This window comes from Plecotus auritus (genome assembly GCF_963455305.1).
Source record: "Plecotus auritus genome assembly, chromosome: 7".
NCBI lineage: Eukaryota > Metazoa > Chordata > Mammalia > Chiroptera > Vespertilionidae > Plecotus > Plecotus auritus.
Window position 1 is genome coordinate 65,918,957 of NC_137774.1, and position 15,560 is coordinate 65,934,516.

A 15,560-nucleotide genomic window follows, 5' to 3' on the forward strand; every position below is an offset into this window, starting at 1 on the left:
CTACTGTTCTGGGCTGGGGAGCCTGTCTGAGGGTGAGACCCTGTGCCCCTCACGGGGAACCTCTGCAGCTGAGCTATCACTCTGGGATCTCGGCTGCCACTCATGGAAGCAGGGCCAGTGCTTTCTGTGTCTCTGCCCTTCCTACCAATCTCAATGTGCCTTCTTTTGCAAGTCCTCAGTTATAGGCCTTCTATTCTCTATTGGTATTTTCTGATACCGCTCTGAAATAAAATTCCTTCACTTAAATTCTTATTTTGGGTTTGCTTTTGGGAGAATGCAAACCTCTGGGAATATATCCTTTAAATTATCTTTACACATATGCAAAAATGACATATATTCAATTTATTAATTCACCATTGTTTTAATCACAAGAGATTGGAACTAATATATCAGAAGGAGACTGATTAAGTGCATTATGATTCATGACACAATGAACTACTGTTGAGCTGTATAAAAGACTGAAAAAGTACCTTATGTCTTATATGAAACAATGGCTGAGCTATATTAATGAAAAAGGCCTGATGCAGAAGAGGATAAATAACCTGTGCTATCATTTGTGTGAAAAGTGTGTGTGTGTGTGTGTGTGTGTGTGTGTGTGTGTGTGTGTGTGTTTGCATATGCCTAGAGTCTTTGGGAAGGAGACCTGAAAACACATGGACTTGACTGCCCTTCAGAAGTGACTTAAATGGCTGGGGCGATCAGGCTGGAAGGAAGACTTTTGACTTATACCAGTGGTCGGCAAACTCATTAGTCAACAGAGCCAAATATCAACAGTACAACGATTGAAATTTCTTTTGAGAGCCAAATTTTTTAAACTTAAACTATATAGGTAGGTACATTGTTATTAACTTAATTAGGGTACTCCTTCAATTGCACTGTACGTGCATGGCCACATGTGGTATTTTGTGGAAGAGCCACACTCAAGGGGCCAAAGAGCCTCAGTTTGCCGACCACTGACTTATACTATGAACATGTTTATCAATTCAAAAACTAAAAGTAACGTTAAAACAATCAATAAATGATAAAGGGAGGTGTGTCATTGCCTATTGGACGTTTTTAGCTCTGGTGTGGAGTGGGTTTGGGCAGGCTCCTGTTGGCCAACCAGGTCTGGGCCTTAATGTGGCTTCTCCATGCAGCCTGGGTCTTGGCTGTCCAGCTTCTGCAGGTGTGCGTGCTCGCCCACGAAGGGAGGCCTCTCTTCCTTCAGCAGGGACAGCATCTGTTGCCTTCCCTTTGAGTCCTCCCACAGGAACTGCCATCACCTCTGTCCTGGAGGAAGGCTGAATGGCGCCTTCACCCACTCGCGAGCGAGCCCAAGCATTCCCAGTGACTGAGAGGGTTTGCCAAAGCTTCTGGCCCCCATGCACGAGACATCTGAGACACACAACCCACACACTCACGCGCGTGCACACACACACACACACACACACGGATGGAAATGGAAACCTAAGCAGGTCTTTTCTGAGTGAGACATCACCACCAGTCTCCGGGTGGACGGACGGACGTGTCTGTCTAGCAGCCTGTGCGTTGGTCTAACCAGAGTCCTGCTTGCCGCAGGAGACACCACGCAGCGGGCAGGAGCAGCTACTGGGGTGGGGCGGCTTCAGGAGCGGCTTCACTCATCATGTCCTTGTACTGCCGCTTGAAGAAGCCGAGCTGTGGGGCAGGATCAGGGGAGTCAAGGCCGCCAAGGCCAGGGCCATGCAGACCCCGAGTGGAGACAGAGGGACCAAGAGGAGCAATGAATAATGTGTCAGAGTATAGAAGGGACCTGGGAAAAGTGGGGCAGGGAGGAAGATGGCATCAATATTGGGGCCTTAGCTGGTATGGCTCAGTGGCTAGAGTATTGGCCTATGGACTGAAGGGTCCCAGGTTCTATTCCAGTCAAAAGCACGTGCCTGGGTTGCAGGCTTGATCCCCAGTAGGGGGCGTGCAGGAGGCAGCCGATCAATGATTCTCTCTCATCATTGGTGTTTCTATCTCTCTTTCCCTCTCCCTTCCTCACTGAAATCAATAAAAATATATTTTAAAAAAATACTGGGGCCAGGAAAGAAAGAAAATAAAATAGAAGAAGGAGGAGAACTGCTCCAGATATAGTGGTCACTCTGTACCAGGCATTCTAGGTGCTCTGCACGAATTAACACAATTACCTTCACCAAATGGGGATTTATGTTCCCATTTTACAGCTGAAGAAGCTGAGGCCCTGGGACTTGCCAAAGGTCACACAGCGGGCTGCACTGCAGCAGTCAAACCCGAAAGGAAGCAGCGAGCGGGCTGGAGGGACAGGCAGAGGGCGCCCAGGGGTACCTTGTACAATGCGGCTGTGATGAGGCCGAGGAGCACCAGCCCCCCCACGGAGCTGCCCACGATGAGCGGGACCGGGTCGTGCACCTCAGATGGCTCCACCTTGGTCTCTGTCTGGGGCAGGGAAGGGGAAGAGAGGGAAGCACCAGGGGAGATAGGCTCTGGTTTCTGGGGGTTCCCCAGGCAGACCTTGCACCCTGGACCTAATAACTAACCCCTCCCCGTGCCCCCAACCCCAGCCCTCACTCCCCCTCCTCCCCACCTCTCTCAGTCTCCCTCTCTTTACCCAGACAGCCCCACAATCCAGCCTCCCCTCCCCCTTCCAGGAGCCTCTCTGTGCCCCAGACAGAGATACCTGGGCCCTCACTAACGCCTCCTGTCCTGGGAGCTGGACAAACCTCGGGTCGTCCAACAGGATCTCCGCTGTGCTCACAACCTGAAGGTGGTTGTGCGGAGTCTGGGGAGAGAGAGGCAGAGCTGGGCCCGGGCCTCGGCAGGCAGCCTAGGCAGCATCATGTCCAGACCCGCTGGGCCTCAGGCCCCGCATACCTTGATGTACCAGTCAAACGAGAGGCTGCCTGTGAGGGTGACGCTGAACTCCTCCTGGCTGCCGAAGGATGCAGCGATGTCACACTGGACTCGCAGGCACACTGCGATGGAGCAGTTCTGGGGAGGGCGAAGGAGGGGGACTAGGGAAGCTGGGTGCAGAGCACGCTCCACGCGCCGCCCCCGGCACCCAGCAGGGCGCAGTGCTGAGTCTGCGCATGGCCTGAAGCCAGGGTTACCCCTGTTCTTACCAGCACCGGAGCCTTGCTCAGCTCAGCCAGGAAGCTGGAGCGAGGGGGCACCCTCTCCTCCCTGCGGCATGTCCTGTTCAGGTTCTGAGGAAAGAGGGGGCACTGTGAAGGGAGACGTGTGGCCTCCTGGGTGCACCCCAAAGGAGGGGGAGATGTCCTAGGTCCAAGAGACGGTTAGAAATGGCTCCAAAACCCAGCAGAGGAAACAGAGATTTTAGGAAACACCAGGGCTGTAGAGGGAGGGGCCCACTCCTCAGGCCCCGCTGGGCTTACCGGGGAGAAGACGGCGTCGGGGTCGCCCCACACCGGCACCTGGTTCAACCGGATGGGGATCCAGAGCACCACACTGATGCGGGGGCTCCTCTGCCCCAGGTTGTTGAACTGCAAGCGGCGGGGGCGGGTATGAGGGCGCTGACCTCGCTGTGCTGCACTCTGCCCCCACCTGCCCAGGACACCCGAGGACCAAGCGCCTGCCACCTGCTCTTTCTGGGAGGCACCCGCTTACGGCCAGCGGGGCTGGTGCTAAGCGGCGCTCATCCACTTACTGTGGTGGACAGGGGCTGTTGTTAACCTCGCTGAGCCCGGTTCTTTATCTGTAAGCCAGGCGGTGCCTCCACCGCAGTCATTATGAAGGTAAAAGGAGTGACTATGTACGTGTGTGTACAGCCGCCCTTCTGCACCCAAGGGTTGGGCGTCAAAAATATTCAGAAGAAAATGTTATGTTGTTGCTGATGTGTGCTATGTAGTTAGGCCTACGGCGGTTGCCTAACCTGTGCTGACTTCTTTTTCTTGTCATTATTCCCTAAGCAATACAGAACAGCAACTGTTTACATCGCATCTACACTGCACTCGGGATTCTCAGCAATCCAGGGTGTGCGTGGGTTATGTGCAAATACGGCACCATTTATCCAAGGAACGTGAGCATCACGGATTTGGGTAAAGGGGGGATCCTGGAACTAACATCCCGCGGATACCGAGGGATGACTGTATGCACATACGTGTGTGCACGCCTGTGTGTGTAGAGTGAGAGCGAGCTTGGACAGAGCCTGGCGCACAGCAGGCCCCCGATGCACGCTTCCCATCAGTATTCTGCACCCGGGCCCGCCCTCTCGGCTCCCCACCTGATACTGATGGTTTATAACATGGCTGGTCTTCTTTGAAGCTGGGAAGCTGAGATATTTGATGGAGTCCTCACGGCTGATGGTAGAAAGAAGAAGGAGCAGGTGAGAGAACATCAGGAATGTACTGGAAGGGGAGTCTAAGACTACGTGTGTAAGGGGTAAATAGGCACATGGTTAATGCAGGCCTGAGAGGGTGTGAGCAAGATGGAGTGCAGGGGGTGATGTGTGTGGCTGGACCTCACACACATGTGCATGCACATGCACGCGCACACGCATGCACATACACACGATCATGCACACATGCACATTTATCCTCAGAGCACACAGGCACACGTGTGCAGACTGACACACACAGGTGCTCAATGGCCCGTCCAGCCCATATGCAGCGGGAGGGGAGTTCTGGGCGCAGCACCTGGCGACCACCATGTAGACCGCGTACTTCACAGGCAGTGCCAGCTGGAACTCCGTTTGGTTGGTTCTCGGTGAGTTGTTCTCACTGAAGGGAGACAGAGAGCTTTCCTTCTCCCTCTCCCTCCCCCTGTCCCTCCACCTCAAACCAACCACCCAGTTAGTTCTTTCTGCATCCCAGCCACCACTGTTCTCCACCCCTGCCTCCCCCTCGCCCAGGCCCACCCCCACTTCCTGGATGTCTGTGCTGCCTTCTTCTCACTGGTCCCTGAATTCGAAACTGCTCTCCCCTCACCCCCCCGTCCACCCCCGTCCCCAAGCCCCAGCCCTCCTGGGGGTGGTCTTTCTACCATGCAAATGTGACCCTGTCATGCCCAGGTCACGCTGCAGATGTCCTGACAGCACCGATCAGCCAGTTTATGACACTATCTCAGTTTATGCCAACATCTCAGCCACTCCTTAAACCCTGTGTCATGTGCCTGGGCCACGCTCCCACACGGTCCCATCTTTCCAGTCTCCGGCTCTTCCTCTGCACGCTCTTCCTTCATTCTGTCTTCACACTCCCCTCAATTTATGCCTTTATTTGGCCCACTGACAGCCTCAGCACATCTTCTCCGGGATTCCTCTCTGAACATCAAGCTCCCGAGAACACAGGACAGCCCATTTCAGTGTATGGTAATCGCCTGCGCTCCTGTCTACCTTTGCCACTAAGTGATAACCTCTGTGAGAGCAGCCACAGTGTCTCGTCCATCCCTGTCCCACTAGCACTGGGCCCAATGCCTGGCACAGGTGGGTGTTCATTCAGTGTTTGTTGAATGAATGAGCTGAAGCAAGAACCAGTTGGGGGGGGCGGGCAGTGGTTCACCCTGGGCAGAGGGCGTGACCTAACACAGAGGATGCCTGTACCTGGTCACATTGGCCTTGAAAAGCAGTCTGTCTCCAAGGGAAGCATCAGAGTCCACGTCCAATGTGATGTTAAAGGTGACCTGGAGTTGGAGAAAGGAGAGACTAACAAGAAAAGGAGGGAAGAAACAACCAGATGTTCCTTAATTGAAGCATGAATAAGTCAAGTGTGGTGCATCCATCTAACGAAATAGCACTCAGCAGGCAAAAGGAATGAAGTTCTGCAACGGGGATGATCCTTGAAAACCTGCTGCTGCGTGAAAGGAGCTGGTCACAGAGGACCACACGCTGTAGGATGCACTGGTATGACATGTCCATGATGGGAGAATCTGGAGGCGGACAGGGGGCTAGTGGTTGCCTGGGGCTGGGAAAAATAGGAGAACGGGGGCTGATGGCTAAGGGGAGCACAGTCATTTCTTGGGGTAAGAAAATATTCTAAAATGGATCGTGGTGATGGACACACAAGTCTGTGAACAACCTAGGAGCCATCGAATTGGAATGCTTTAAATGGGTGGGTGGGAATAACAATGTACCGAGAAACCAAGATGGCGGCATAGGTAAGCACCTAAACTGCTGCCTCGCACAACAATTTCAAAACTACAACTAAAAGACAGAACGGACACCATCCAGAACCACATGGAAGCTGGCTGAGTGAAAATTCTACAACTAGAAGGAAAGAGAAAAGCTCACAGAGAATTGGAGGTACGGCAAAGGGTCTTTGTGCGCGCAGAGAGGAAGGGCGGCTGAGAGCCTGGCTGACTTTCTCTGGAGGAAGGGGGAAGGAAGCCCCCAACCGCACTGAACCCCAGTTCTGACTGCACTGAACCCCAGTCCTGGGCGAAACCCCGTGGACCCAGGCTCATACAGGGGGAGTCTGGACTGTCAGGTAGAGAGAAAGGCACTCGGAGACCCGGGGGAGACCCTGGAGGAGCCCCGGCAGGCAGGGTTCCGGAGGCGCCCGCACCAGTGTGCACAAAGGCTGTGGAGGTTGCCACAGGCTTTCCCTAGCAGAAGGGAGTCCGAAGCTCCTGACTGCACTGAACCCCAGTTCCAGGCGAGCCCCTGGGGACCCGCGCTCTTACGGGGGGAATCTGGATTCTCGGGCGGAGACTCAGGAGCCGGGGAAGGCAAAGGTCTGCAGGCGCGTGCATGCCAGTGCGCACAAAGGCTGCGGAGGTTGCCACAGGCTTTCCCTAGTGGAAGGGAGTCAGAAGCTCCTGACTGCACTGAACCCCAGTTCCAGGCGAGCCCCTGGGGACCCACGCTCTTGTGGGGGGAATCTGGACTCTCGGGCGGAGACTCGGGAGCCGGGGAAGGCAAAGGTCTGCAGGTGCGCGTGCGCGCAAGGGCAAGGCTGACTGGAAGCCAAGACTGTCTGCTCCGCCCTGAGACGCCACCCCATCCAAGCTGAGCACAGAGGCTATTGCAATTTGGCAAGTCTAATCCTATAAGGCTGTCTCCAACACCGAACTTCTCCCAGCGTAGACACAGCTGATCCTTACAGCCAACTGGCCTGGAGGTCATTTCCTCCCAGTGATACCAACAACAATCAAGACTTAACTACAACAAGGCTGTACACACAGTCCACAAAGGGGTGTACCAAGAGTGTCCACCTCAGGTTAACTGGGGAGGCCGACCCACTGGGCCATATAGGAAACCTAGCACACAAATCTACCCTACCAACTCAGGGAAGCAGTGAAAATGCGGCGCCAAAGAAACAGATCACAAACAAAAGAAATGGAGGAAAACAAACGACTGGATATAGAATTCAAAACCACGGTTATAAGGCTTTTCAAGAATATCCTAGAAAAGGCCGATAAATATAATGAGACCCTCGCAGATATGAAAAAGGACCAACTAGAAATTAAACATATACTGACTGAAATAAAAAATATTATACAAAGACCCAACAACAGACTAAAGGAACACAAGAATCAAGTCAAAGAATTGAAATACAAAGAAGCAAAAAACACTCAACCGAAAAAGCAAAAAGAAAAGAAATCCAAAAACTTGAAGATAGTGTAAGAAGACTCTGGGACAACTTCAAGCGTACCAACATCAGAATTATGGGGGTGCCAGAAGAAGAGAGAGAGCAAGATACTGAAAACCTATTTGAAGAAATAATGACCGAAAACTTCCCCCACCTGGTGAAAGAAATAGACTTACAAGTCCAGGAAGCGCACAGAACCCCAAACAAAAGGAATCCAAAGAGGACCACACCAAGACACATCATAATTAAAATGCCAAGAGCAAAAGACAAAGAGAGAATATTAAAAGCAGCAAGAGAAAAACAGTTAGTTACCTACAAGGGAGCACCCATACGACTGTCAGCTGATTTCTCAACAGAAACTATGCAGGCCAGACGGGAGTGGCAAGAAATTTTCAAAGTGATGAATAGCAAGAACCTACAACCAAGATTACTCTACCCAGCAAAGCTATCATTCAGAATTGAAGGGAAGATAAAGAGTTTCACAGATAAGAAAAAGCTAAAGGAGTTCATCACCACCAAACCAGTATTATATGAAATGCTGAAAGGTATTCTTAAAGAAGAGAAAGAAGAAAAAAGTAAAGATAAAAATTATGAACAACAAATACATATCTATCAACAAGTGAACCTAAAAATCAAGTGAATTAAAAACCTGAGGAACAGAATAATCTGGTGAATATAATAGAATCAGGGGCATAGAAAGGGAGTGGACTGATAATTCTCAGGGGGAAAGGGGTATGGGGGGGTTCAGGAAGAGACTGGACAAAAATCATATACCCATGGATGAGGACAGTGGGGGGGGAGGTAAGGGCAGAAGGTGGGGTGGGAACCAGGTGGAGGGGAGCTATGGGGGGAAAAAGGAGAAACAATTGTAATAATCTGAATAAAGATTTATTTAAATAAATAAATAAATAAATAAATAAATAAATGGGTGGGTGGTGTGGTATTTGAATTATATCTCAGTAAAGCTGTTTCTCAAAAAAGGAAGCTATACGAATAAGAGGAAGGAGGAGGGGAGAAGGTGAGGGGAGTGGGGTAGGAGGAGGAGGAGAAAAAGGGAATTCAGAAGAAGAAAAAGGAGAAAAGGTGAGGGGGGTCCGCAGCCTGACCTCTGAGTTGCCTGGGAAGATGGGGTGGTTTATGCTGCAGCTGCCGCTGTGCAAGGTCCTGGTTTGGGTGGAGGGGTCAGACTCACAGCTCACACGCCAGGATCGCCATGAGTGCTGGGACTGGAAGGCAAGGGAGGCAGACAGAGGTGGTGACGTCAGCCACGGGCCTGGGGACCCAGAAAGCAAGGCCAGGTGGAGCCTGAGAAGTATTTGGCTACCTGGACCCCTGACACCATCCGATAGGACAAGCCAGGCGGGTAAAAGAAGGCGACCCGAGTGCTGTAGGAGTCCTCGCCCTGGTTCCTCACAGTCACCGTCACGTTGAAGTTCCGGGGACCACCCACCACCAGAGTGTGCAGGCTGTGGGGGGAACAAGCCAAGCCATGAGATGCTGAAGGCTTCCCTGTGGGAAGTCGGCTCTGGGGGAAAAGAGGCGTGGACACTTGGAGAGAGAAGACAGTGGATGGGCAGCCACGCAGACACCTCCAAAACAGCTGCTGTCCCCGGCTCCTGGGGCAGGGGAAGCCGAGCACCAGGTCTCGGCATAGGCTTAGAGGCAGCAGCGAGGAAGAGAAACTCACTTCGTGAAACTGAAGCTGATGCTGAGGTCATCCTGACAGACACTGTCATTGCCACAATTCTTCTCAAAGGGAAACTGCAAAGAAATAGGGTCAATGAAACGAAATGAAACGATTTCATTGTGAAATGAAACAATAAAATAAAATATTGAAATGAAATAAAATGAGTTTCAACCATCTTGGCATCTGGTCCCTCCCATGCCCTGCAGGACCCACCTCCAGGACTCACCGAGGCTGTGAAGAGTGTCTGAGCATCAACAGCCAGCACTGGCCGCAGGTTCCCATAGGAGGACAAGGGCTGCCCCTCCAGAGAGAAGTTGAGGCGCAGGACAATGGGGGTCACTGAGTCCTCTACACATTCCTGAGAGATAGTGGTGGTTGGGGGTCTGCCTTCTCAGCTTCCCAAGCCCCCCTCCCCCAACCCCCGTCCCCGGTGCTTAGAGGGCCCTGTGGCTACTTCCTGCTCACCGGTAACTGTATCTTCAGTGTCTCACACGTCTGACTCAGCCCCAAGACCCGTGTCTGTCTGCGTGTGCTGTTCTTCGTCTCATCAAAAATGGCCCGGGGACGTGGGCGAGTGGAGTCTAGAGCCAGGTCATAGATGACAGTGCTCTGGATCTCTCCTGAAGGGGCAGGGCATCACAGTGGTGAGCAGCCTGGCTTGGGAGTCAGACAGGCAGGTGTGCAGCCCAGCTTCCCTGCTCCCCAGCTGTGTGACTTTGGGCAGTTTATCTGACCTCTTTGAGTCTCAATTCCTTATTTTTAAATTGAGGACAATAATTGTACCTTCACGGTGGTGAAAATGAAATGAAATAGTGTCTGCAAAGCACATAGCACAGTGCTTACCACATAGTAGGTGCTCAATACATGGTAGCTGTTCTGTTACATACTAGAAAACTACATGTTTTTTTCTGGCTGCTTTTAACTTTTCTTCTGTCTTTGGTCTTCAGCAGTTTGTGCCTTGATCTAGTACAATGTATAGTGTTGTGTACACCAGTGTAATGTACCATGGTGTGATTTCCTTTCTATTTATCCTACTTTGATAGAGAATCTTGATATCTTTCACCAGTTTTAGAAAATACTTCATCACTATTTTTTTAACTGTTACTTCTTTCTTGTTCATTCTCTCTCTCTCTCTCTCTCTCTCTCTCTCTCTCTCTTCCTATTGGAATTCCAATCAATGTTTATTAGATCTTTCACCATGTCCCATACATCTCTAATGGTTTCTTTCTATAGTTTCATCCTTTTTTCTCTTTCTGTTAATCTGTATATTTTTAATTGCTTTACCTTCCAGTTCACTACAGTAATTCTCTGTTCTGCTTCTAATCTTCTATTGAATCTATTTATTGAATTCTTAATTTCAGTTAGCATGTTTTTCAGGGCTAGAGTTTCCATTTGACTCTATTTTATGAATTTCAAGTCTTTTCTGAGGTTCTCCATCATTTTGAATTTCTGTCTGATGACTCTAATTTATGAATCACCTGTGGGTCTATTTCTATTGTCTATTGTTTCTCCTGATTGCTCGACTCAATGGACATTGTCCCAATAGAATGAACAATTTGTTTACAAAGGCCCCTCCTAAATCTCCATTTCCCCAGCAGCACAAAGCTGCTGAATTTCTGCTCAGCTCTTTAGCTCTCCAGTTGCTGTCATCAGCTGAGTTCCTTGGAGTACTGACCTGCAAATGACTTAAAAGGCACTTCTATGTAGATTTGGGGGTACTTTCTCTGCAATCCTCTAATCTCCAAGACTTTGCTTTCAATTTCTAGCCATGCTGACTGCCCCAAACTCTGCCTGCTGTCTCCTCAGCCCAGTAAGATTCCTGCTAGAAACGTAATTCTATGAACTCCCCTATTTCTCTCTAGTACCACCACTACTATCCCTCACCCCAGCACAATGTCGCTCTTTAAAAGTAGAAAAAAGAAATCAAGTTCCTTACGATGAAATGCATGTCTGAGTGCTTTGTGAATTTGTGTTTAGCTTCATCAACACAAACTCCCCTTTAAAAGAGTTCCCCATTAAAAAATAAAAAAGATCCCAGTTAATTCACAGGTGGGGGGGCCCGGTTATCTGGAGAACAGAGAGTAAGAGACTGTCACAGGCTCGCTTCTTCCACAGGGTTTGCTGGGCCTCCCCACCCAGCAGGGGAATCACCCACTTGCTCCAGCCGAGCTTGGAGAAGGCTGTTGGAGCCAGTGAGCACTTTGCTCTGAACTGCCAAGAAGGCTGAGCCACCTGTCAATGCTCCCAGCCACTTAACCTGCTGAGACTTCCCCCGCAGCCTCACCTTGTCTCAGCCGGTCCCCTGTGCTCTTCTGCACACGGAGGCAGACTCTGACCTCCCCAGCAGTTAGGCCTCTCACCATATTTTCCCGACACTCAAACACACTCCTCGCCAATTCCCTGGGCGTGAAGGTCATGGTCACCTCAACTCTCAGCACAGGCTGGGACCTGTAAAGACACCAGAGGTGTCCTTAAGCTGCTCCTTAAAGGGAAGACAACCAGGTATGCTCTGAAAGAGGGTCTCACCTGAGCAGCAGCGCCTGCCCCTGCGCCCCTACAGCCAGGTCCATCAAACCATCCATAGTGAGGTCCTGGCCCCCACTCAGTGACTGACCAAAATACTGGAGCGTGGGGGAGAGCTGGGAGCCTGCAATCCGCTGAGAACAGAAAAGAGGAGGGGAGAAAGGAAGCAGGAAAGAACGGGAAGTGTGTAAGTCAGTTGCCCCAGGTGACCCAAGTCACCATTCAAGTCTCATCTCCCATAATTTCTCAAGGAATTAGGGCAGCCATTCAGCTTTAGACCACAGTCTTGAGATGGCACCCAAAGTTTCCATTAGTCAGCTGGGGTTTTTAGGAAACAAATAGTTTTACAGGAAAGAAGTGGTATAGCATACTATTTGACTCAGCTGAATCTCATTTACATGGTCCGGATAGTGCAAACCCTGAATACTGATCTAACCAAAATCATCATCGTGTAAATATCAGGAGTGGGGGGAGGGGTGGAAGGCATGGGAAGGCGTGGCCAAGGGGGTCTGAAAGTGCTCAGACCTCACCTCCCACAGCGGGAAGTCCATGTTAAAACGACAATCAAGAAGCAGCAAAACCATGTTGTTGGGAAGTATGGAGAATCAGTAACAGTGGCTTCCTGGAAATCCAGGAAATAAAGAGGAAATCGAGTGTAGGTGTGGACATTGCTATTTCCATAATCAGTCTCTAAAATCGATTTTGAGCCTGGCCGACTGGCACAGTGGTCACAGTGGTTGAGTGTCAACCGATGAACCAGGAGGTCACAGTTTGATTCCCTGTGAGGGCACAAGCCCGGATGTGCGGGAGGCAGCCGATCAGTGATTCTCTCTCATCATTGATGTTTCTATCTCTCTCTCCCTCTCCCTTCCTCTCTGAAATCAATAAAAACATATTTTTTAAAAAAGAGATTTGACTCTCTAGTCCATCTGCAAGAATAACACTGAAAGAGTAACAGCCAAATAAAAAGAAATTTCATCTACACACTTTAAAACGGTTAAAATGGTGAGCTTTATGTCATGTATATTTTACCACAATTTTTAAGTGATTTTGTCAACTGAAAGGAAGCATAGGGTGCTGGAAATTTGTATATCTTAATGTAAGTGCTGCTTACTCGGATTCCCCATCATATAAAAATTCATCACTTAAGGTCTGCGTGTTTACAGGGTGTACATTATACCTCAAAAATTTTTTTGAGGAAAATGTATTATATTCTGTTGGGATGAAGTTTTGTTTAGAAATTGTGTGTCCTGTGGTGATTGGGAAATCCACAGCCTATTGGCTTGTCCGAACACCGAGCATCCCTGCCCCAGTCATAGGGAAAAGCAAGTAAAAATGCAAACAATACCACACTAGGCTAGTGTGGTCCTTTTTGCATTTGTTTTTCACTCCAAAGTCTGTGGGGTAGGCGGGCCTGTGTGCAGACTCACAAAGTACCCTCCCCTTTCCCTTGATTTTCTCTGTGGGGTGAGTTAGGGTGCAGGTAAGGGGAGGGAAGCAGGGATTTCACTGCTTACCTTCAATTTATAAATTTGTGCAAGCATGCAAAGCTTTTGTAATAAAAATAAAGTCAAACCAGAGCCTGCAAACTCCATTGACACAGAGAAGCAACAGGCGCCAATGAAAAGAGGCATAATCCTGCTGCTCACACACCGTGGAGAGAGGGTCCCTGACACACAGGCTAAGGAGTGGCGCTTAGCCTCAGGCAGTAAAGAGCCTGAGCAGACACTGGGGCCTATGTAGGTCTAGTGGGTGGAGCGGATCTGTGGTCCACAGTAGTCAGAACTGTGGTTTCCTCGGCAACAGAGTGGGTGGGGTCAGAAACTGACCGGAAGGGGCAGGAGGGAACTCTCCGGGGGGATGATGATGCTCTGCATCTTAGGAGGGTGGGTTACAGCAGGCACATGCATTCGTCAATAGTCATTGACTGGCTAAAGTAGCAACATTTCCTGTTCGTAAATTTGATCTTAAAAATTAACAGTAAGCAAATGTTGAATTCTAGTTAATGATATGCATGCTGAAATGTTTACTGGTGAAGTGAACTGATGTTGCAACTTACTTTGAAATGCATTGAAAAATAAAAGGGACTAGAGAGAGAATGGCTATGCGGTCAAGTAAGTCTAGTAAAATGTTCATTGTAGAATGTAGGTAAATATATGAGTGTTCACTGTACAAGGCTTTCAACTTTGCTTGTAAATTTGAATTTTTTTCTGAATTTCCTGAGAGAGGGGCCCTGAGTGACTGCACAAGCGACAGCCCCTGAATCGTGCGGTTCTGGGAGGCGGCCAATGGGAAGGTCTTCGGAGCAGGCGGCTTACCGCCTAAGACCAGGACTGCCCCCTGCCTGCCAAGAGGAAGACAGTGCCGCACGTCCAACCTGCCATCCATGCTCGAAGCCTTACCCTCACCCGCACAGGGCGTGCGTTGTGCCCCGTGGCCTCCTGGGGCTGTGTAAGAACTAATCTAGAACTGAGGAGTCTGAGGTTTCTGTGCAGTGTGTTACTGTTTTTAAAGGTTCTGAAAGGAGTAATGGGAGAACTAATCTGGCAGCTGTGGGAACATTGAACGAGAAAGGGACAGATCTGCAGAGTCTACTGCCACAATGGAGACAGTGAGGGGGCCTCACCTGGCTGTGGGAGGGGCTGATGTCTAGCCCGGAGGTTCCATGGAATAGGTACACAGCACCCCGGTTCTCCTGCTCTCCCGGAGCCCCGATGGCCACGTCTGTCAGCTTGTCCCCATTCACGTCCCCCAGCACAGTCAGGGCTGCCCCAAAGCGGCCCCAGGGGTGGCCCTGTTCCCCACGGAGAATGGCCTGGCACTGCCACCTGGCCCTCTGCAGAGCAGAAACAGCGCCAGTCCCAACCTGGGCAACCCCTCCACCCCACACCCAGGCCCCACCCAGCCAGGTCTCCTCAGCTACTCACCCCCCGGGGCAAGGGACACACAGACACCTGCCCCCCCCGGGTCGGCTCGTAGTAATGCGGAGCCCCGATGAGGACCAGGTCGGAGCTACCATCTCTGTTCACGTCCACGGAGCAGAGGGAGGCCCCGAAGTAGGAGCCAATCTGAAAGAGATGAGGCCAGGGTCACACCTAAAGCAGAGTGGGGGTCACACCTAAAGCAATTTTCTCCCTGTGAAGAGAAACTATGCCTGCTGGGCTGGAGACGGCTTAGGAGTGGATGTGCGCCTCTCTGCTCTCTGCACTGAGTGGCCAGATTATGATGATCTCTGAACGCATAATAATCTGGCCACTCAGTGTATAGTTGATGGCAAATTCTCATTTGAATGTGCTGACAGAGAGAGGAGAAGAGTGATGGGCAGTGGTGAGCATCTTACCCCAAATAGTGTTATAAGGAGATAATTAAGATAACAAAAAAGAAGTTGAACTGGAAAATACAGACAGAAAAGCCTGGAAGAGCAGACAGATCTTCTCAATACATTGGAAGTTTTTAGTCGGGAGCGAGGGGGGGAGTGTCAAAGTTGGTAGTCTGGCTAATAAGGAATCAACTAACGTGGATTAAAAATAACTATTACTACAGGAATATTTTTGTGTGATATTGAGAAATAATGTCTACCTTTTAAAAGAATTTTCTTAAAAACCCACAAAGATATGTTCAATCTCAATGTGTAGAATTCTCCCACAGGATTCATCCATTTAGTCATTCACCTACTCATTCGATAAACAAGGGTTTGGAGACACAGAGCCCTCCAGGGCTCCCGGGGCAGCGTGGTGGAACAGAGGGAATAGTAACAGGTAAACAGGAACATGTCTACAGGCATTTCGAACTGAGGCAGGTGCTAGGAAGGAACACTGCAGGAGACG

The 15,560-nt window shown here is 50.2% G+C and overlaps 1 protein-coding gene across 1 annotated transcript in view; it reads right to left on the minus strand.

Annotated features, from left to right (window-relative positions):
- Positions 1–327: 327 nt before the first annotated feature.
- The window catches only part of ITGAM (integrin subunit alpha M), a 53,826-nt gene continuing 38,593 nt past the window's right edge, over positions 328–15,560 (minus strand). Inside the window, exons 13-30 of the mRNA XM_080678522.1 lie at positions 14,661–14,801; positions 14,360–14,569; positions 11,737–11,867; positions 11,495–11,658; positions 9,676–9,830; positions 9,437–9,568; positions 9,211–9,284; positions 8,848–8,989; positions 8,630–8,749; positions 5,537–5,616; positions 4,635–4,718; positions 4,223–4,298; positions 3,375–3,482; positions 3,102–3,185; positions 2,854–2,970; positions 2,660–2,761; positions 2,308–2,418; positions 328–1,656 (exon numbers count right to left, since the gene is read on the minus strand). Of these exons, the coding sequence (XP_080534648.1) occupies positions 1,585–1,656; positions 2,308–2,418; positions 2,660–2,761; positions 2,854–2,970; positions 3,102–3,185; positions 3,375–3,482; positions 4,223–4,298; positions 4,635–4,718; positions 5,537–5,616; positions 8,630–8,749; positions 8,848–8,989; positions 9,211–9,284; positions 9,437–9,568; positions 9,676–9,830; positions 11,495–11,658; positions 11,737–11,867; positions 14,360–14,569; positions 14,661–14,801 (2,103 nt within the window). The 3' untranslated portion in view covers positions 328–1,584. The remainder of the gene's footprint in view (positions 1,657–2,307; positions 2,419–2,659; positions 2,762–2,853; positions 2,971–3,101; positions 3,186–3,374; positions 3,483–4,222; positions 4,299–4,634; positions 4,719–5,536; positions 5,617–8,629; positions 8,750–8,847; positions 8,990–9,210; positions 9,285–9,436; positions 9,569–9,675; positions 9,831–11,494; positions 11,659–11,736; positions 11,868–14,359; positions 14,570–14,660; positions 14,802–15,560) is intronic.